General features: G+C 44.4%; 1 protein-coding gene across 3 annotated transcripts in view; it reads left to right on the top strand.

Moving 5' to 3' along the window:
* The window catches only part of MFSD2A (MFSD2 lysolipid transporter A, lysophospholipid), a 58,468-nt gene extending 38,859 nt beyond the window's left edge, over nucleotides 1-19,609 (top strand). For all 3 annotated transcript variants that reach the window (XM_081961950.1, XM_081961951.1, XM_081961952.1), the window contains exons 9-14: nucleotides 319-402; nucleotides 9,937-10,020; nucleotides 12,999-13,111; nucleotides 14,855-14,998; nucleotides 16,564-16,740; nucleotides 18,846-19,609. In XM_081961950.1, coding sequence (XP_081818076.1) covers nucleotides 319-402; nucleotides 9,937-10,020; nucleotides 12,999-13,111; nucleotides 14,855-14,998; nucleotides 16,564-16,740; nucleotides 18,846-18,906 — 663 coding nt within the window. In that variant the 3' untranslated portion in view covers nucleotides 18,907-19,609. The remainder of the gene's footprint in view (nucleotides 1-318; nucleotides 403-9,936; nucleotides 10,021-12,998; nucleotides 13,112-14,854; nucleotides 14,999-16,563; nucleotides 16,741-18,845) is intronic.
* Nucleotides 19,610-23,256: the final 3,647 nt, after the last annotated feature.

Here is a 23,256-nt window from a genome sequence, read left to right as displayed (position 1 = left end):
GCTTCCCTGCCCCTTAAGTAGACAAAACAAAAGCCTGTATTCTTTCAAGTCTTCGCTTCTGGAATGTTACAAAGCAGGCCTTCTCAACCTTGGCAATGTTAAGATGTGTGTGGACTTCAACTCAACAGAATTCTTGGGCTGGGGAGTTCTGGGAGTTGAAGTCCACACGTCTTAACATCGCCAAGGTGGAAAACATTGTCCTAGACTAGAGAAACTTTATTCTGGTAAGGTGGGGTTTTTTTTCTAATTGCCATCTTTTTTTTTTCCTTGCCAAAATGCTCCTGCTTTTTTCCACTGACATGTCTTGTTTCTTCCCAGCTGTTGGAAGGAAACTTTGCCTTGTTCTGCACTTACACCTTGGGGTTCCGAAACGAGTTCCAGAACATTCTGCTCGCCATCATGGTATGTGTTCTCCAAGACATGCAATTGCCTCCCTCCCTCCTTTCTTTCCTTCCTTCCTTCTTTCTTTCCTTCCTTCTTTCCTTCCTTCTTTCTTTCTTTCTTTCTTTCTTTCCTTCCTTCCTTTCTTTCCTTCCTTCCTTTCCTTCCTTCTATCCTTCCTTCTTTCCTTCCTTCCTTTCTTCTTTCTTTCTTTTCTTCCTTCTTTTCTTCCTTCCTTCCTGCCTGTCTTCTTTCCTTCCTTCTTTCTTTCTTTTCTTCCTTCCTTCCTTTTCTTCCTTCCTTCTTTCCTCCCTCGCTCCCTTCTTTCTCTCTTTCTCTTTCTTTCTTTTCTTCTTTCCCCTTTTTCTACATGGGCTCAACTATTCCTGGCATGACAGGTTTAGCTGGGCGAGTTGCAAGTCTCACCACTGATGTTATATAACCTACTCAGCTTGCTTGGTTAGTTTTTGTGTGGTTAAATACGTTAGGTTAACTTAGTTCACTCTGATTACTTTATAGTTCAATATACTTTCTCAACCCTAAAGCTGGATTATTTATTTGTCGCCAATATTTATTATTGTGGACCTTGAGTGGGCCACCATATCATAAAAGTTGACACAAGAAAGCAAGAATGCAAGGAAGGCCCCATAATGAGGCTCCTAGGGAAAACCTATGGCCCAAAGCAAATTCAGACAGAATTGTTTCAACGTATTTGTCAAAGTCAGCAAGGTTCACACCATCCATATTTCCAAGGGGAGGATATTCCAAAGAGTGTGATGGGAACAAGAGAAGAAACATTACTCTTGGAGTAATGTTTTCAGTAACTAGGAATGTTTTTGATTAATGTTTCTAGTTCTTTGAAGTAACACATGACCGTTCTCTATATTCCAAACCCAATATGTTTGAACTGTATATAAACTGATTCCCTATTTTGGGGGAGAGGGGGCTCACTTTGCATCCATGGGTTCCCTCTCTTTACCTATCCACAAGTAAAGAGATATTAAACTACCTGCCTGGCACGGATCCTATTTAAGCAAGGCACACAGAGCTAATGAATCTTTCCGAAATCCTAACAAGTGCAAACAAGTGGAGCTTTATCCTTGCCCTGTGAATTTCAGATCCCCTGCAGAGACATCTAGAGCAGAGATCAAGTCTTTCCTGGCAAGGCATCATCCAATAAATCCCAGCGCCGGGCTTTTTAGTACAGGTAGTCCTTGACTTATAACCATTTGTTTAGTGACCATGTGAAGTTACAATGGCATGAAAAAAGTAACTTATGACCGTCTTTCACGCTTACGAGTGTTGCAGCTTTCCCATGGTCACGTGATCAGATGTTTGGCAATTGGCATGTATTTATGATGGTTGCAGTGTCCCGGGGTCATGTAAATTGCCTTTTGCGGCCTTCTGACAAGCAAAGTCAATGGGGAAGCCAGATTCATTTAACAACCATGTTGCTAACTTACAGCCTGCAGTGGTTCACTTAACCATTGTGGCCAGGAAAGTTTATAAAATGGGGCAACTCATTTAACCATTGTCTTGCTTAGCAATGGAAATTTGGGGCTTACCATAGTTTTCAGACTATAAGATGCTCCGGATTATAAGACACACCTAGTTTTTTGAGAGGAAAGCAAGGGGTGGAAGGGGGGGAGGAATCTGCTTCTGCCTCCCAGCATCCATCCGGTATTCATCTGGCCAGATGAGGCCCATTCGCCGCCTCCTCCGCCCATTTGCTGCTGTCGCTGCCCATTCCCCATGACCTGTTGACCGTGGCCCGTTCGCCACGGCCTGTCTGCCACCGGAGACCATTCGCTGTGGCCCATTTGTCACTGCGGCCCGTCCACCGTGACCCGTTCACCACATCAACCCCCTCCCCCCCTGCTGCCGCAATATTCAGAGTATAAGACGCACAGACATTTCCACCCACTTTTTTGAGGTGGAAAAGTGTGTTTTGTACTCCGAAAAATACGGTAATTGTGGTCGTAAGTCGAGCACTACCTGTAGCAAAATTACGAGCGTTGTTGTTGTGGGTGAAATATTTCAGCTGTCAGATTCTGCAAGGGAACTGGAGGACGTTAAGGGAAAACCATCCCTCAAGGAGACTAGCCCAGGCAATTAACCCTCTTTCTGGAAAGATAGAGTCGGTGATCACCAACAAGGCTTCCTTTGTGTGCTTTTAGAGCGGGTCTGAAAAGAGACGAGAAACAAAAACCAGGCTGGTCTTTTGTCCGAGGCCTGCCATTTTTCTCCCCTCCTGCCTGCCCTTAATCATGAGGGGAAAAAAGCCGTCTTGATCAGGGAGAGGCTCTGAATGGAATTCTTGGAGCCAAGTTGTCTGAGAAGGCCCGAACGGGAGGAGAGGGGGAAGAAGAAAAGATCAGGCTCTCTGCCAAGCCAGAAAGGGGTAGAAAACACACACACACACACACACACACACACGTCTTTCCAAGCACTGAGGAAAGTAGTCTATTTGGGGGAATCTACCCAATGCACTGAGGGACACGGTGGTTCAGTGGCTAAGACTTTGAGCTTGTCGATCAGAAAGGTCGGCAGTTTGGCGGTTTGAATCCCTAGCGCCGCGTAACGGAGTGAGCTCCCGTTACTTGTCCCAGCTTCTGCCAACCTAGCAGTTCGAAATCATGTAAAAATGCAAGTGGAAAAATAGGGACCAGCTTTGGTGGGAAGGTAACAGCGTTCCATGCGGCTTTGGCATTGAGTCATGCCGGTCACATGACCACGGAGACGTCTTCGGGCAGCGCTGGCTCTTCGGATTTGAAACTGAGATGAGCACCGGCCCCTAGAGTTAGGAACAACTAACAGATATGTGCGCAGGGAATCTTTACATTTACTTTTACCCAATGCACTGGATCCTAAACTAATCCAACCGTCTGGGGGAATCCAATTGCCAAATGTAGAACATGCGTTAAAAAAAACCTCACAATTTTGCAAGTCATCTGAAGGATGACTCTAAACTGTAGCTGACAGCGGACCTCAGATTTAGCGCTACAAACTCCCAGCCATAATTTGCTGATTTGCTTTCCTTTCCCACATTCTCCAAAACAGCCCTTTCGTTGAATGGGGAACAGTGGAAAATGTTAATATGGTCGTTTCCCCCACACACACATACAGAGACACACACCTATGACAAGCTTTTCCAAGTCAATTACAAACCTACATGCCAAACTCATGAAGTTTGTTTTGCTTTGAGCTTGCCTTGTGTTTTTGATGCCTTTAGAATATTGCATTTACCCATCCATTCTGGTTAATTTATGGTCCAGTGTATTCTGTGTAACTGCAAAGTTAGGTTTAACTCAAGATCCGGGTCAGTAGGTTGTTGGAACCTGACCAAAAGGTCCCTTTTTTAATTATTATTACTTTTTTATTAATTACATTTCTTTGTGCTTAATGCACATCTGGGTATTTAATTTGCTTAACAATGCATATTACATTCTTAATCTCCCCCTCTTTTTCCCAACCACTGATAAAATAGATTCCATGTTTGATAACATCCTGTATCTTCTTTCTGTTTCATTTCTAATGTCAGTCTGTCCATTTTTGCACACTCTAGTATCTTCTTAACGATTTCTTCATCTCGTGGTGTTTCTTCATTTTTCCAGCATTATCCTCGCTGCTGTCAATACATACTTTTCTTATCAGGTTTACCTGATATGATACCTAATAAAAAGAGTTCAGGTTTAAAATCTACATGCTTTGCCAAAGGGTCCCTCTTATGCACAAGCAGTGAGGGGAGTCAATAGCGGGAAGCAAGGTGAGATTTATGGGCACTGATGTGATCCAACTGCTATTAGTGTCTGTCATGCGTGTACCGTATTTTCCGGTGTATAAGACGCACCAGAGTATAAGACGCACCAAGATTTTAAAGAAGCAAATGTAAAAAAAAAGTTTTTGCACTCTGCAGACCTCCCAAAACGGGCCTGTTTTTTGTCAAAAAAAAAGGGCATGCATAGTCTTTAGGAGGTTTATAGAGTGTTCCTGGAAGCTGGGGGGGGCAAAAATGACCAAAAAACAGCCTGTTTTCGCTCATTTTTGTCCTCCCCAGTCCCCAGGAGCACTCTGGAAGCCTCCTAAAGACTATGCACGGCCATTTTGGTGAAGGGGCAGAGTTTCAGGAGGCCAAAAATGCTGCACTTAGTGTATAAGACGCACCCAAATTTTCACCCTCTTTTTGAGGGAAAAAGGTGTGTCATACTCCGAAAAATACGGTAGTCCTTGACTTTACAGGAATCAGAATTTCCATTGCTAAACAAGATGGTTGCTAAGCGAGTTCCACTCCATATTTTGCAATGGTTGCTGAGCGAATCACTGCAGTGAATCATGAGGTTGTTAAGTGAATCTGGCTTCTCCTATCACCTGTCCCTGGGATGCTGCAACCGTCCTAAATACATGCCAGTTGCAAAGTGTCTGAATTTTTTTACAAATATATTTTTTATTGTTTACATATAAATATATTGAATACAATGTAATTGCCCTGCATTCCATTTGCCATGAAACAAAGATAAAAACAAAATAACATACATACTATTTTAAACAGTGCTAGTGTTGTACAGTAATTTCTGACCATCATATTCTAGTATATCAGGGGTGTCCAAACTTGGGAACTTTAAGACTTGTGGACTTCAACTCCCAGAATTCCCCAGCCAGCCATGGCTGGCTGGGGAATTCTGGGAGTTGAAGTCCACAAGTCTTAAAATTCCCAAGTTTGGACACCCCTGTAGTATATTAAGTGATCTATCGTTCTAATACCTATATTCTAATACATGGTACATAATGTCTCTTTCCATGTCCACCTAACCTGACTCTTTCGCATTCCCACTTCTAACCTCTTGTTTCTAACCATGATATAAATTATCCCACGTAGCATAGTATTCTGTATCTCCTTTATCTTTTATTTTTATCGTTAGTCTGTCCATTTCCGCACAGACTAGTATCTTCCTTATCGTCTCCTCCTCTGAAGGGGTGTTTTCACTCTTCCGCTGCTGCGCATACGCAATTCTTGCTGTGAATTTTGCTCTCACATGATTGACCGTGGGGATGCTATGTTGGCCATAAGTGAGAGGAGCAGTTGTAAGTCCTTGTTGCAATTTTGAATGGTCACTGAAAGACGGGTTGTAAATTGAATTCTCCTTATTCCAGCGGTGGTAGTAACACCATTGTGAATCTTGAGAAGTAGGCCAGGATCAAAACCACGGAGCGCATCAAAGAGGAGGACGGAAATGCCCCGCAAATGGCTAGTTTCTCCTCTATTTTTTTATTTCAAATGCAGTCGGACCGTTACAACTCCAGGCATGGAGAGAGGATTCAATTCCCCACATTGAAAGAAAATCTCTCCGTCTGCCATGGACCAGAAAGTCACAAAAGGGAGAGGCTAATATGCATGTTTTCGGTATGCAAAGCTGCTGCCTCCTTCCCCATGGAATCTTTTTGCTTGTCCAGATTTCTGAGATGCTATTAATATGCAAAGCAACCTTTGAGGAAGAGCCCAGCTGAATGGGAATAGCAACTTCAAAGCAGCCATTTTTAGCTCATTCCTATGGACGTCAGCGGCTAAACTTTATATTTTAGGCAGTCTGGTCATGAATGGAAGAGAAGCTCTTGAGGAACGCTGAAACTCTTTCAGCCAAAGAGCCGTTGCAAACCCCCAGCCGCCGCTGCCACCCCCACCCAGCCCCCCTTTTCCCATGGAGATTAAGACTTTGTCTGGGCCACAGCAGCGGGAGGGGGAATGAAAAGACGAGTCGGCAGTCGGAAGCCAGTCTTGCATTATTCAAGGAATAGATGGCCAATCTCTTCTCATGCTTTTGCTTTTTGTTTTTTCCCCTGGATAGGCTTCCAAACAAAGCTTCGGTTTGCTAACAGCTGTTATTTATATTTCCTAAGAATGCTTATGCCGGTCCAAGGGGGTGATTGAACATAAAAAATGATGCTAGACTTTTTTTTTCCCCCAAATTTTGTATTCACTTACATGTCATTTTAAGTATACATTCACATAATATTTATTCTTCTTTACATTTGTCATTCTTATACATTCTCCAGCTGATGGCACAGGAGGGTCCAGGAGTGGGTTGTTCAATCCTTATTTGCCCAAGAGACTGAGTCAGAATTTAAGGCATTCCTCCAGCTTCCTCTGCTGATATCCAATTCCGACTCAGTCTTGCCCGAAAAGAGATGTAAAAAAACCTTTGATGTTAGTGAAAATTGGTTCTTTTTCCTGGAATAGTTTTTTTAAAAATTATTTTAATTAAATTGAGGTCACTACTGGATGGAAAGTGTCTGAATGTGGCTCACAAGTTCTTTCTTCCACCTGCTTGTGCTAGAGTAGTTAATTGTATGGGCTAGGCCAGTGATGGCGAACCTATGGCACGCGTGCCACCTGTGGCACGTGGAGCCATTTGTCAGGGCACGTGAGGCGCTGCCCTGTCAGCTGGCCAGCACGCATGCGTGCGCTGGCCAGCTGAGTTCACCTTTTTTAAAAGCCATTTTTTCACCCTCCCCAGGCTCCAGAGGCTTTATAGGAGCCTGGGGAGGGCGAAAAGAGCCTCCCCCGCCCCCCCGGAGGCCCTCCGGAGGCTTCAGGAACCATCCGGATGCTTCCCTGACACCTTCGGAATGCTTAAAATGACCCTCCGAGCAAACCGGAAATGACTTCCAGTTTGCTCGGAGGGTCGTTTTAAACGCTCCGAAGGCGTCAGGGAAGCCTCCGGACCGTCCCTGAAGCCTTCGGAGCACTCAAAATGACCCTCCAAGCAAACCTATAAGCATTTTTCACACTTATGACCGTTGCAGCATTCCCCACGGTCATGTGATCAAAATTCAGACGATTGGCAACTGACTCATATTTATGATGGTGGCAGTGTCCCGGGGTCATGTGACACCCCCCCCCCCTTTGCAACCTTCTGACAAGCGAAGTCAATGGGGAAGCCTGATTCACTTACTGTAACAACTGTGTGATTAACTTAACGACCGTGACAAGCCAGATTGTAAAATGGGGCAAAACTCACTTAACATCTCTCTCTGAGCAACAGAAATCTTGGGCCCAATGGTGGTGGTATGTTGAGTCTATAGTCAATAGTTTCAGCCTTTCTGCTTCTCTTCTTTATCGAGTAGGAAGAGAAGTCAATAGATGGGGAAGAAATTGAGGTAGTGACAGATTTTATTTTTCTGGATTCCAAGATCACTGCAGATGGGGACTGCAGCCAAGAAATTAAAAGACGCTTGCTCCTGGGGAGGAAAGCTATATGGCAAATCTAGACAGCATATTAAAAAGCAGAGACATCACCCTGCCAACAAAAGTGCATACGGTCAAGGCTCTGGTTTTCCCAGTTGCAATGGATGATTGGATCATAAGGAAGGCTGAGCGCCAAAGAATGGAGGCCTTTGAACTCTGGTGCTGGAGAAGACTCCTGTGAGTCCCTTGGACTGCAAGGCCATCCAGCCGGTCAATCCTAGAGGAGATCAACTCTGGCTGCTCTTTAGAAGGCCAGATCCTGAAGAGGAAACTCAAATACTTTGGCCATCTAATGAGAAGAAAAGACTCACTGGAGAAGAGCCTCATGTTGGGAATGATGGAGGGCAAAAGACAGAGAAGAAGGTGGCTGGATGGAGTCACTGAAGCAGTCGGCTTGAGCTTAAATGGACTCCAGAGGATGGTAAAGAACAGGAAGGCCTGGAGGAACGTTGTCCATGGGGTCGCAATGGGCCAGACATGACTTCGCAATTAGCAAAAACAACAACAAGGAAGAGAGGAAGATCATTTTATTGCTATATGGAAACTTCTAACCAGGCTAGGTCAAAGAGTAGGGAGTCTTAAATGGGTGTGGGAAAGTTTATATTAGCCTGTTCAATAGGGAAAACTTGGTTCTGTGTTTGTGTCTGTGGTTAATTGTTTTATTGCATTATAAGACATGCAAATAATATGTTAAAATTATGCAGATAGTAGCTCAGTAGAGAGAAAAATTGTAAAAATATAAATTAGAAATTGTTAACCGTGTGCTAATTTAGATAACTTCAACCTTTAAAGATAAGGGGGGAAAGTCTCTATCAATGTTAACGATAATTCTGAGAGGTTAATGGACTTAAGGTTGCTTGAATTGTACAATTAAAAATAAGTGGCATTGATAGCCTGCTGCAAAAGGCGTACAATTATTTTATAACACAATAAGGATTTGTATCTTGATCTGGGTGCATAACACTGAGGTCTCCACTGTAATATTACTTATTGTTGTTCATGAATATTAAAAAAGGGGGAAAAAGAATGAAACCAAGAGGAAAGGAAAAGGGGAAAATGCTTGAAAAAATAGATAACTTCACCTTTATTTTATTATCCATTTGCTTTTGGTGACTTTGAGTCAGCTTTTGTCCTCCCTGGTGACTTCCTAGACAAGTCCCTGCAGTTTTCTCAACAAGATTTTCAGAAGCGGTTTTGCCATTGTCTCCTTCCTAGGGCTAAGTGACAGGCAGGGATGAAATGCTACCGGTTTGCCCGAACCGGTCGTAAGAAAATGCTTTAAAAAGTTTTTAAAAACTGTTCCGACGATTGTGCAGCATAGCTGATCATCACACAGCTGATCGTTGGAACTTTTGTTTTACTTTTTAAAGCATTTTTTAACTACCGGTTCAGGAAAACCAGTAGTTAAAAAAATGCTTTAAAAAAGTTTTTTTAAAAACTTGGCCACGGCCACCCCAATCACATGACACCCCACCTGCCAAGCCACGCCCACATAACCGATAAGGAAAAATTTTGAATTTCACCACTGGTGACAGGGACTGGCTCAAGATCACCCAGTTGGCTTTGTGCCTAATGTCTGACTAGAACTCATTTTTCTAGCCTGAATTCTTAACCACCACACCAAACTGGATCACTCCCTTCTTTATGCTCCAAAGGATTTCTAAACATGGATCTGCAGAGAGTTTCCACTTTCTGCCCATTTTAATTGACGAAACTTGACTGCAATCCAGGTATACAAAAATACGATGGAAACAGTGGGCATTGCTCCCTGGGAATTAGAGCAGCAGATTCTTCACGCACAACATTTTAGGCTGCCACAAAATCCAGGCAAAGTCATCATCTGGTTGACTTAAATACAGGTAGTCCTCGACTTGCAATGGTCCTCATTTAGTGACCATTCGAAATTATGACGGTGCTGAAAAAAGCGACGTATAACTTTATGATCATTGCAGCCAGCCCCACGATCACGTGATCAAAATTTTGGCAACTGGCATATATTATTTCAAAATGCTTGGCAACTGGCATGTACTTACGATGGTTGCAGTGTCCCGAAATCACATGATCACCATTGACGACCAGGTTCTGACGAGCAAAGTCAATGAGGGAAACCAGATTTGCTTACTGACTATGTGATTCACTTAACAAATGCAGTGATTCTCTTAACGATCGTGGCAAAAATATCATCGAATGGCCTGTGATTCACTTAACAACGCCTTGCTTAACAACAGCAATTGTGATCCCACTTGTGGTTGTAGGTCAAATACCATCTAGAATAAACTTTCTTTCTTTCCTCTTTTGTTGTTCTCTTGCAGCTCTCAGCTACACTGACCATCCCTTTCTGGCAGTGGTTCCTTATACGTTTTGGGAAGAAAACAGCTGTTTACATTGGCATCTCGGTGAGTGAATAGCAATAGTCCTCATCTTATGACCAGTCATTTAATGACCATTCAAAGTTTGTTTGTTTGTTTGTTTTATTGGATTTATATGCCGCCCTTCTCCCAAAGGACTCAGGGCGGCGTACAACATTAAAAAACACACATCCTGAAAGTTAGAAAGAAATTAAATACATATCCCAAAAAAACAAACCCAATTTATAGGACAATACATTTAAAAAATGAGATAAAATTAACAGGCCAGGCCGGCTTACTGGAAAAGCCAACTTTTTAGGGCGCATCGGAAGGAGCGGAGGTCAGGGATTATGCGAAGCTCCGGGGGCAGCTCATTCCAGAGGGAAGGCGCTCCCACAGAGAAGGCTCTCCCCCTGGGGGTCACCAGCCGACACTGTCTGGCCGACGGCACCCTGAAGAGGCCAACTCTGTGGGATCGTACGTTACAACAGATCCCCCAAAAGGTACTTACGATTTAATTTCAATGTTACGATAACTGCTCCCTTTATCCCGTGGTCATCTGACGGCATTTGGTAACTGGCCCGCATTTATTACAGTTTGCAATGTTTCCAATCAAATCAATTGCGATTTACAACATTATTTTTTTTTGCCAGAAACCAGAGTTTGCTTTCAGTTTCCAGCAAAAATTGCTCATGGGCCAAAATGGATTCGCTTAACAACTGCTGTGTTTGCTTTACGACCATGGCATTCGCTCAGCAACCACAGTGTTCATTTAACCACCGCTGTAAAAAAAAGATCGTAAAATCAGACATGGTCACAGGGTGACCTGCTTAACGACTGGCACTCAATTATGGTCCTAGTGGGGAAATAATTTAGTTCTGTGACCCGCTAGGTAACTTCTGAAAGAGGCCTCCATGAAAATCGTTCAAATAATGATTCAAACGGATGCAGCTGTGAGGCTTAAGGCTCATGCAGGGGTTTCTCTGGGATCTATTAATGGTGCCGCAGAAACTGAAAGTTTCTTTTGGAAACATCTGTTTTTGGACAGGGCTAAGGCCTGTTAGCAGGACCATCCTAGTCCCAGGTGTATCCTTTTTATACTTTCAGAGAATAAACCCTGAGAATCTGACTGTGACAATCTCAGACAGGATGGGGTTAAACTGGGATGCCCATACCTTTCTCATTGGTGGAAACAGTGGCCTTGTCCCAAAGGTGCATTTTCAAGAGGCAAATGGACTTTCTGTTTTTTTCTTCGAAGACGTTTTGCATCTCATCCACGAAGCTTCTTCAGCTCTGACTGGATGGTGGAGAATGGAAGGATTTATAGTACTCCTTGCAGGCAGCTGGTCATTTGCATCCTTTTAGAGCAGTATTTCTCAACCTTGTCAACTTGAAGATGTCTGGACTTCAACCCCCAGAATTCCCCTGGCTGGGGAATTCTGGGAGTTGAAGTCCAGACATCTTCAAGTTGACAAGGTTGAGAAACACTGTTTTAGAGGGTCTTTGAAGCACTTGGAGGTTTTATCTGTATCCTCCTGGTTCCTGTAGTCTGCCATTTTTTCCCTCTGGAAATCCATTCCTACTCCCACTCCATTCCAAGGGTCTTCATCCCAAATTGCATAGCTAAAAAGTCGGTAGAGATTCTCAGTCAACCAGGTCTTGATAGTGCCAAAGGTGCTTTTTTCAGGAGGCAATTGGACTTGTTTATTTGTTTGAAGACATTTTGCTTCTCATCCAAGAAGCTTCTTCAGCTCTGACTGGATGGTGGGGAATGGAAGGATTTATACTCCTTGCAAACAGCTGGTCATTTGCATCCTTTTGAATGCACAGAATATCAATCCTTACACACACGCGCGCACACACACACACCATCCAGTCAAAACTGAAGAAGCTTCTTGGATGAGAAGCGAAACGTCTTCACAGAAAAAAAAACCAAGAAATCCCAGTTGCCTCTTGAGAAAGCAACTTTGGGATAACCATGATCTGGTTGACTGAGAATCTCTACCAACTTTTTAGCTATGCAATTTGGGATGAAAACCCTTGGGATGGTGTGGGAGCAGGAATGGATTTCCAGAGGGGAAAAAATGGCAGACTACAGGAACCAGGAGCACTAACTCAGGTGACCCTGAGGACACAGATAAAACCTCCAAGTGGCCTCAACGACTCTCTAAAAGGATGCAAATGACCAGCTGTCTGCAAGTAATATAAATCCTTCCATTCCCCACCATCCAGTGAGAGCTGAAGAAGCTTCTTGGATGAGAAGTGAAACACATTCAAAGAAAAAACAGAAAGTCCAGTTGCTTCCTGAAAAAGCACCTATGAGAATCCCCATAGATACAATGGTCTTGTGTGCAAAACAGGCTAAGAGATAATAGGCAGGTTACATTTTGCTAGGCCTCGGTAGCATGTGTATACCCAGCTGTGGTAATATATAGTTGTGATTTAGAGCAGGCAACGTTAAGACCTGTGGACATCAACTCCCAGAATTCCCTAGGGAGCATGGCTGACTGGGGAATTCTGGGAGTTGACATCTGCAAATCTTAAAGGGGCCAAGTTTGGAGACCCCTGATTTAGAGTAAGGTATGAAACCAGTCAATGGTGGCTTATGCAATAAACCTTGATGAGTCAAAATATGATTTAGCATGATGCATGAACCAGTTCGAAGACTTTGATCTCAGTCAAATGTAAAGTAACTGATAAGTTTCAGTCTAAATATGGATTGATAGACATTTTGAGAACTTTCTTCTCAACCCATAGTTGTATCCGAGCAGGAATAAGGAAACTGCTCTTAATTATGACTAGGTTCTCACGGGCAAGAAAGGAAAGAAGCACCCACAAAAAAGTCTTAAGTTTCCCTTAATGATCAAGTCATTCTTAGCCCTCAAGCTAACCCAATTTTCTGGAGACCCCTTTGTAGCCAAAGTCCCATTTTTGGTCTGATGTCTTAAGGTGCAAAATTGCACGAGTTCATTCAAGTTTGAATCAAAGTGATCTTCCTGAGCACGTCTTCTCTTCTCCTTCTTCAGTCTGCCACTCCTTTTCTCATCTCGGTGGTGATTTTGGAAAGTAACCTCATTATGACCTACGTGGTGGCCATTGCAGCTGGAATGAGCGTCGCCGCTGCTTTCCTCTTGCCGTGGTGAGTGAATTGCCGAGTATCGTCGTTTGTTTTCCGAACCCAATGTACAGTACAGGTAGTTCTTGACTTACAACCATTCATTTAGTGACCGTTCAAAGATATAACGGCGCTGAAAAAAAGTGACTTGTGACTGTTTTTCACATGACCATTGCAGCTTCCCCGTGGTCATGTGATCAGAATTCAGATGCTTGGCAACTGGCATGTATTTACGACGGTTGCAATGTCATGGGACAAGCAAAATCAATGGGAATGCCAGGTTCGCTTAACAACCGTGTTACTAACGTAACACCTTCTGCGATTCACCAAATAACTGTGTCGTAAAATGGGAACACGGTGGTTCAGTGGCTAAGACGCTGGGCTTGTCGATCAGAAAGTTCGGTGGTTTGAATCCCTAGCGCCGCATAATGGAGTGAGCTCCCGTTACTTGTCCCAGCTTCTGCCAACCTAGCCGATTGAAAGCAGGTAAAAAAGGGAAGTAGAAAAATAGGCACCACTTTTGGTGGGAGGGTAACAGCGTTCCATGCACCTTCGGCGTTTAGTCACGCCGGCCACATGACCACGGAGACGTCTTCGGACAACACTGGCTCTTCGGCTTTGAAATGGAAATGAGCACCGCCCCCTAGAATCGGGAACGACTAGTATGCATGTGCAAGGGGAACCTTTACCTTTTAAAATGGGGCAAAACCCACTTAACAATTTTCTCATTTAGCAACAGACATTTTGGGCTCAATTGTGGTCATACTTGCATAGTTCTATCTCTGTCCCACCTCTCTGAAAAGCATCCCCCCCAAAAATCAGGGATCACTCCTAAAGAGTAGCCCCAAACCTATGAGGATTTGGAAAGGCCATTAAGACTTGTCTCTTTCCAAGGGCCTTTGAGATTCATAAGGATTTGGGTTCCCCATTGATATGCAGTTTCTGTTGGGTTTTGACTGATTTACCAGTTGGTTTGTTACATCATATTTCAACTCTATTACTGTCTATTGAAGTATAAGCTTAAGTATAAGTTATGTTTGAACTATCAAAAAATTATTTAGGATTCCAACTTGAGCCAGGATTGCACAAGAATAAATAAAAATCAGATGCAGACAGCTGTGAGAAAAGAAGAAATGTTTATTCCTAAAAAGCAAACAGTTTGCTTTTAGGGGAAGCTGCAGAGAAATGGGGAACGGCAACAGACTTTTATGGGGGAGCTTGTCCTGGTGTGGAAGTATCTTATGTGCTGATTCTAGAGTAACATTTGGGGAGGGGTGTGTTTTTCTGTGTAGCTGTGTCTGTAGTGTTTATTCTTGTGAGCATGCAGTTCCATTGGGAGACCTAATTTAATTAACTCTGGTATTTACAGACCTTATCCTTTGATATGTGGATTAGGTCTGGATAACTTTGGGGGAGGTTTGAGGAAGTTTGCTATTTTTACTTGATTAATTTAGTTTCTGCTTGACTGTCAATTGTCTAGTGGAGATACTGATTCTCAGTCCACTGTAGATTCTGTTAATCTTTTAAGGGAAGATGGAAACAGTATAAAGAATAAAATATAGTTTGGGATAAAACCTCTCACAGAACGGAAAGGAAAGGAATAGGAATAGAATTTGGAATAAATTAAAAACAGTTTAGCTCATCCTTCGCTATGTGATTTCCTTTTTACTCATATTGAAAAAATTAATTTTGTGGCAGCCTTGTTCCTTAGTGAACTTCCTTATGGCTAAACTGATTAGTTGGTGTCTGTCTTGTCCCTCCGATTAGGTCTATGTTGCCAGATGTTGTGGATGACTTCAACCTCCAGCATCCGAATTGCAGAGGCCACGAAGCTATTTTCTTCTCTTTCTACGTCTTCTTCACCAAGTTCGCTTCTGGAGTGTCTCTGGGGATCTCCACGCTCAGTTTAGAGTAAGATTTCACTATCACCCCCGTTGGCTAATAGAATTCAGAATCCCAGCTCTTTCGGGATCCAGGAATTGCAATCCTTTGGAAATCTTTTGAAAAAGAAATCTCTCTACTGATAGGTCTGGTTATCAGCGATTTCCAGATGACCCCAAAGTTGCCGGTAAATTAGGAGGACTCCAAGATTCTTAAATTCCTGCTCTGAGCATCTATGATGCTGTCTGAATTATAGTCCACCTTATTGCTATACTGTTCTGTTCTATTCTATTGTTTTTTCTATTCTATTTTTATTTCTATACTATTCTATTTTTATTCCTATACTATTCTAGTCTAGTCTTCATTCCACTATTCTATTCTATTCTATTTTATTCTATTCCTATTTCTATTCCATTCCAGTTCTATTCTATTCTACTTTGATTTCTATTCTATTCTTATTTCTATTCCATTCCAGTTCCAATTCTATTCTATTCTACTCTATTCCAATCCATTCTTATTTTAAAGCAACAGGAGAGACAATGCAATTTAATAGAGGTCACAGCCCTTTCTGCTTCACTGAGTAGCCCTAGCAGTTGGTAATCCTTGGAGTAAAGCTTCTGTCTCTCATGCATATATACATGCACGAAGTTTATTGGCGGGAATTAAAAGCTTCTTTTTGGCAGGAATGGGGATTTTGCAGTATCCTTTCCCTGGAGTGTGGAAGGAATGGGGATTTTGCAGTATCCTTCCCCTGGAGTGGGGAGGGAGTGGAGATTTTGCAGTATTCTTCCCCTGGAGTGGGGAGGGAGTTGAGATTTTGCAGTATCCTTCCCCTGGAGTGGGGAGGGAATGGAGATTTTGCAGTATCCTTCCCCTGGAGTGGGGAGGGAGTGGAGATTTTGCAGTATCCTTCCCCTGGAGTGGGGAGGGAATGGGGATTTTGCAGTATCCTTCCCCTGGAGTGGGGAGGGAATGGGGATTTTGCAGTATCCTTCCCCTGGAGTGGGGAGGGAGTGGAGATTTTGCAGTATTCTTCCCCTGGAGTGGGGAGGGAGTGGAGATTTTGCAGTATCCTTCCCCTGGAGTGGGGAGGGAGTGGAGATTTTGCAGTATTCTTCCCCTGGAGTGGGGAGGGAGTGGAGATTTTGCAGTATCCTTCCCCTGGAGTGGGGAGGGAATGGAGATTGTGCAGTATTCTTCCCCTGAAGTGGGAGGGAGTGGAGATTTTGCAGTATCCTTCCCCTGGAGTGGGGAGGGAATGGGGATTTTGCAGTATCCTTCCCCTGGAGTGGGGAGGGAATGGGGATTTTGCAGTATCCTTCCCCTGGAGTGGGGAGGGAATGGGGATTTTGCAGAATCTGTATAATTCCTGTTCCAGCATAATTTGGCTAAACAATGATTAACCGTTTGTCCAATAGAGAAAATATGACCCCATGGCAAAGCTCTGCATTCAAACTCTATACAGAGCTTTGCGCCAACTGGTATCACTGCTCTTCCTCTTCCATCGTTTATTCTAATTTTGTTACCACCACGAAGTAGTTTGAATTGTTGCCTCCGCTCCCTTTATTCAACCTCCCCTGTTTAATTCGTTGCAGCTTTGCAGGATACAAGACTCGAGGCTGCTCCCAACCAGAGGAGGTGAACCTGACTTTGAAAATGCTCGTCTCTGCTGCCCCGGTGGCTTTGATCATCTTTGGCCTGCTCCTTTTTAAGCTCTACCCCATTGATGAGGACAGGCGGAAAAAAAACAAGAAAGCGCTGCAGGATTTAAGGTGAAAGGCTTACCACGGGCAGCCCGAGAGGAAGGGGAGGAGGGATCTCCTCAGGATGGGCACCTGGCGAAGAGGGAAAGGTGGGCTGGGATTTGCCTTTCATGGGCTGGCAGCTTGGATGACCCACAGGGAAGCAAAGGACATCACTCGTGTCATTGCATTATCATGCAAACTCAAAAAGTTGAACTACAGTATTACAGGCAAACTCTACCCACAGCCTGCAGTTCGATCCTGACCAGGCTTAGAGGTTGACTCAGCCTTCCATCCTTCTGAGTTTGGTAAAACGAGGACCCAGATTGTTGGGGGCAATATGCTGACTCTGTAAACTGCCCAGAGGGGGCTGTAAAGCATTATGGGGCAGTATATAAGTCTATTGTTACTGCTATTGCTATGATGTCATACCACAAGTGATGACCTTTAGGGCTTCTACATAACCACCCGTGGTTGGCATAGCTGGCAGAAATGCCCTTCATTCAGGATGCATGGTCACAAAGCCCCCCATCTCTCTTTTATCGTTTTTGTACCATGATGGCATAAATAGAATTCTTTGAAGCTGCCTTCTGGATCAGTTCACATTTCTGCAGCTGTGGGACATAAGTAACACCAATCCCTTGTTTACCCTAAATAAGTACACTAAAATTGTCACATTTAATATATACCTGAAAGAACTCCCTCTTATGGATAGCATTTGAAATCCTGAACCCCAGGAGTTCCGTTCAAGAGCATCCTTGTAACTTAATTGCTGAAACTTAAAATAGGGTGGATGCTTCTGGCTCTGAGACAAGTGGCTATCTCATTTCTCTGATGTAGCACTTTTGCCCCAGAAGGGTGAGCATACAGTAGGACACTAAATATAAAATGCTGAGTGTTCCCGTACCATAGTTTTGCAAAGAGAAGTCTTGCATGGCTTGCTGATGGTCAGGCCCAAACTCAGAGATGACACAGTGAAATCCAGTCGAGTCTAGTCCTTCATTTACTTGCATCTAATAGACAGAATCTTGCCAAACTAAAGTTATGATTTCCCCCCCCTGGCTGGGGAATTCTAGGAGTTGAAGTCCACATGTCTTAGAGTTGCCAAGTTTGAGAAACACTCTACTAGATATATCTTGACAAATTCTCAGGTGTGGCTACCGTGATCCTCCCCACCCCACTTTCATCTCAGGACTGTGCAGCCTCTTGATGTGGGTCTCTCTCTAGGAAAGCTCTGTGTTACCCAAACTTTCCCCCCTCCCCACTTCTACTGCAGGTGCATGTTCCATCACACCTATGGCCTTTTAGTCTTCTTTATACTAGACTTCTCATATGTTTCAAATTTGTCCAGTTGTCGTTAGATTGTGAGCACCTGGCTTTTTAGAAGAATAGGAAGCGTTCATATATTGTTCCATCTTGTGCAGAGATGGGTCGTCAACAAATGATTTTGGGCCACCTTCCCGATCTCTAGCTAAGTTTACGCTTCCTTAGTTAGCCATTCTTTATACTATGCCTGGCACAAAAGCAATCTCCAGCCTTGGTTTGGTCTTATATTACACACTATCTTCCTTCTCTCTCCTCCAAACTCACCTGGATCAGGTGTTGCATCATAGACTAAGCCATAGCCCATTTAATCATCTTTTGTAGAGTCAACTTTGGCTGGGTCAAAATCAAGGGCACCATACCCGTAGCCTAAGGCAGGGGTGTCAAACTCGATTTCATTCTGGGCCGCATCAGGGTTGTGTTTGACCTTGGGCGGGGGATGGGGGACGACAGGGTGGGCGTGGCCATCTTGTCATCACTCGTGTCAGGGGGCGCCTGTGTGGCGCAAGAGCTCTGCCTGTGAAAACGGGCTCCCGAGCTCCGTTTTCGGTTGCGACAGACTCCTGCAACCTCTGCCAGCAAAAACTGAGCTCGCGGCCCACCTGAGCTCTGTTTTCACTGGCAGAGGCACCATGCGCTGGTCCTTTGCTGTTTCCAGGGCTGTCCCCTGGGCCAGATCCGGCCAACAGGGCTTGAGTTTGACACCCCTGGCCTAAGGCAATGGGTGAACCCAGTCCCTGAATCACCACTAGAGATAATTGTGCCTACCAAGATGTTGTACTTATTACTTTTCTATCTTTTGACTCTTTCAGAGAGGAAGAGAGCAGCAGTAGCACCGAGACAGATTCTACAGAATTAGCCAGTATTGTTTGACCTTACCTTGTCTTGGTTTACCCCCTGGGAATCCTCTAAACCTGGGGCCACCATGACATCTACTGTGAAAGACTTCCTTCCATGGGAGAGCTCTTGTGAAGCCTTAAAGACTGCTCTGGAAATCAAATATTGATCGACGTTGTGCCTTAAGTGGGATCCATGGATCACCGATTGTGAAACATACTTTACCTTTTGGTACTCCAGGAAGATACCTCTAAGGAGAGCAAGCACCATTTCAGTGTGTCTTTTGCCAGAATTGGTTTGAAAAACTCTGTTGTGTTGTGGTATCTTTTAAACCTATGCTATTTATCACTAATCCACCCACTGAATGGTGCAAATCTCTAAAGTACTGTTAAGTGTATTTTGGTATGTTTTTTCTATTCAATATTGCATTATATATTATATTATCATGGATCCAGATGGTGCTTTTTTGGTGTATATTACACCGGTGGCTTGACCTTGTCAAAATATGACCTTGTACTGTTTTTTTCTGTAAATAAGATGCAACTAATGAACGATCCTATGATGTTCCTGTTTATATATAAGTATAAATATATGTATATATATTTGTACATATCAAGAAGCTAATTAAAGTAACTTAATCCTGTACATATAAAAATGTTACGTTTTCCTATTTGTATATTGTGTACAGAAAGAAAACTGTGGATTTGTTAATAATTTACATTAAAATGGAAAAATGACACTAGCATGGCTGTTTTTCTTTAATATTTCTTACAAATGTAAGTGAAGTATAACAAACAAGATAATGCATCAATAATAAGAAAGTGCATTCGTTACCCTGCTAAAGATGCATTAAACTGAAAGGAAGAAGCAAAAGAGCTTAAGAAAAAGTTTTTTTAAAAAAAAAATAAAATAAGATACCGTACATACAGAGGTGGGTTCCTGCCGGTTCGGCCTGGTTCAGCTGAACTGGTCGTGGAGTTCAGGCCTGGGTCGCAGAACCGGCAGCGACGCAGGCCTGCCACGCCCCCAAACCGGTTCCCTCACCGCTGCTGCTTGCCGCCATTTTGTTTTTCTAGTGACTGCTCCAGTGGTGAGTTGCAGGCAGTACGCCCCGGTACAGGCGTACCGGAGCCAGCCTGGAGCACCGCATAACATTCCGGTACAGTGCTCCAGAGGGCCCACCCGCCCGCCCAAGCTCCTTACCGGTCTTTTTTAAGTCTTCCGTGCACGGCACGTACAGCACCCGCGCAATGCTCCGCTGAGCAGCTGGAGCATCGTGGAGGCACTAAGATGCATGTGCCCCCTGCGCGCATATGCACGTGCTGCGCGCGTCCATGTGGACACCGCTGGGCCCGTTCCAACCATACCGGTTGGAGGAACGGGATCCGGAATCCACCACTAGGCTGCATGTGCGCAGTTCATTGTAAATTGTTCTGTGCATGCACAAAAAACAATTTACGTTGAACAGCGCAGGTGCACCCAGCGCATTTCTTGTGTGCGCGGGTTGCGAATCAGTAGTAAGATCGGCAGCAAACCCACCCACCCCCGGATACGTGTGATGTGACTATACACTTAATTGGATCCTCAAACTCTTTATTAAATCTACAACACTTTTTATTTGTGAAGGATTACATTTGTCATTAAGCATTGTCGTGATTTCAGTTCTCTCGTTTTAAAGAAAGGCAGAAAATAATATAAATGGAAGACGTTCAGTTCAGTTCAGTTTACTGCGGTCATAGACCTTTACCATTTATGAAATAGCCTAACGAACATCTAGTAGCCAAAATTAATATAAGACCCAGTCTTTTTGGGGGGTGGGGAAGCACAGTAGTTTCCATCTTTCCATAATCACAGTGGCAAAGTACATTTTAATATAACAGTACAATAGAGTTGGAAGGGACCTTGGAGGTCTTCTAGTCCAACCCCTTGCTCAAGCAGGAAACGCTGTATGTCATACCCAAAAAGGCTCGGGGCTGTAATTGCTACCAAAGGTGCTTCAACTAAGCACTGAGTGAATATTTCAGTTTTTTTTTCTTTTTAATAAATTTACAGACATTTCTAAAATTCTGTTTACACTTTCTCATTATGGGGTACTGAGTGTAGATTAATGAGTGGGGGGGAGGGGGAATTTCAACAACTGTAGAAAGGCTGGGGACCAGTGGTGGGTTCCGACTGGTTCGACCGAACCGGTAATGGTTTGGCAGCCTGGGTCACTGGAACCAGCAGTGACCCAGGTCTGCCACATCCCTGAACCTGTTCTCCGGGCGGCGCTGTAGGCACCGCCACCTTGTTTTTCACTTCTGCGCCAGTGACGTGCGGTGAGGTTTATGGCTGGTGAGGGTGGTGACGTCATCAGGAAGGCGGGGAATGGGACCAAGTGTGCTGGAGGCTCAGGCTGCCTCAGCCTCCAGCACACGTGATCCCATTCCGTGCCTTCCTGAGCGTGCTCCGCCGGCTCGCGCTCCGCAGTCCTCGAAAGCGACTGGGGAATGACGAGAACCTTCCTGCCTCTCCTGGACTTTGCGCACTTTGTGCAATATGCAGTCGCGAGGAGCGCGCGAAATCCAGCAGAGGCAGGAAGGTTCTCGTCGTTCCCCAGTTGATTTCGTGCCTTCGTCATCCGGGAGCGGCAACAACATTTCTGCCTCCGCCCTCCGCATCTCCTGGGTGCGCCCGGACGGAGGTAGCCAGAATGGTGCCGAGGCAGTCTGGCGGGCGAGCGACCGAGGATCAGGCTGCCTCGCTCGCTCTTTCATCCACCCGGACCGCCTCGGCGTCGCTGTGGCTACATCTGGACGGCCGCGCCCGGGAGCTGCGGAGGGTGGAGGCAGAAATGTTGTTGGCGCTGCCGGATGACGAAGGCACGAAAGCGACTGGGGACCCAGTGGCTTTCGTGCCTTTGTCATCCGGGAGCGCCGACAACATTTCTGCCTCCACAGCTCCCAGGCGCGACCGGACGGATGTATATAATATTAGTAGTATATATAGTATATAATATTATAATATTATATATATATATATATATATATATATATATATATATATATATATATATATATATATATATATATATAGTATATAATATTATATACTATTATTTCATGAAGAGAGGTGAGGCTCTGCCTCCCGTGCCTCCCCTGACCGCACGTCCCTGTTCTGCGCATAGCAATTTTTATTGCATGGTGCATGAATGCGCAGCCCACGAACAAAGCAGCAGTAGTGCCTGCCCGAACCCACCCCTGACTGGAGCATAACAATGTTAACAAAAGTGAAGGGGGTCTGAATACTTTCTGAATGCACTGTATACCATTCCAGACAAATGACTGTCCAAACTCCTGTTAAAAACCTCCAGTGATGGGAGTAGCCACAACCACTGAAGGAAAATTAATTGTTCTCACTCTCAGTAAATTTCTCCTTAGTTCTAAGTTGGTTCTCTCCTTGATTAGTTTCAATCTACTGCTTTTGGTTCAGGTGCCTTGGAGAATAGCTTGACTCCCTCTTCTTTGTGGCAGCCCCTGAGATATCGGAACGACTGCTATCATGTCTCCCCTGGTCCCTTTTTTTTTTCCATTAAACTAGGCATCCTTGATTCCTGCAACCGTTCTCCATAGGTTTTAGCCTCCGGTCCCTTAATCTTCTTTGCATGGCATCAGGGAAGAGAGAAAGTTTTCCAATGGCTGGGTTTTTCTACTGAGTAAGGTACTTGGCAGCACTGACAATATATCAGCTGTGTACTGGTGACAAGGAAGCTGTGGAGGGCTTTTGTGCCAGGTGTGCAAAACAATCTGTCAGGGAACATTTCAGTCTCCAAACAAAATGTTCTGAGTTGCCTGGAAGGGGTCCAGCCTTGTAATCAATTCTTTCCCTGGGTATCGAAAAGTAAAAGTTAGTTTGATCTAGTGCAGTGATGGCGAACCTATAGCACACGTGCCTGAAGTGGCATGCAGAGCCATTTCGCCTGGCACACGCAGCATCACCTGTTCCTCTTCCAGGTTTCTGGCACGCGATCATCAGCTGGTGTTTGTGCGTGTGGCAGTGCTAGAAACTGGAAAGTTTTCCAGCATGGGCATGCACGCTGGCCATCTGGTCGTTGCGCACGCATATGCCAGTAACCAGAAGACTAGGTGTCTGGTATGCATACGTGCGCTAGAAACTAGAAGTTCATTTCCCGGTATGTGCATGCGCGCGCATGTCCCCCTTTTGCAGCTCCTCTTCTAGGTTGTGTGGCTGACGAATGCATGCATACGCACACTCTCTTTTCGGCACTCTAGTGGTTTAAGGCACCAATCTAGAACCCAGGAGAGTGTGACTTCTAGTCCCACTTTAGTAACGAAAGCCACCTGGATGTCTTTGGGCCAATCAGAGGAGGTAATCTTGCCTTAGGCA

Source organism: Natrix helvetica, assembly GCF_964273705.1.
Source record: "Natrix helvetica genome assembly, chromosome: 9".
NCBI classification, from domain to species: domain Eukaryota; kingdom Metazoa; phylum Chordata; class Lepidosauria; order Squamata; family Natricidae; genus Natrix; species Natrix helvetica.
This window is presented reverse-complemented; position numbering and strand designations above follow the sequence as displayed.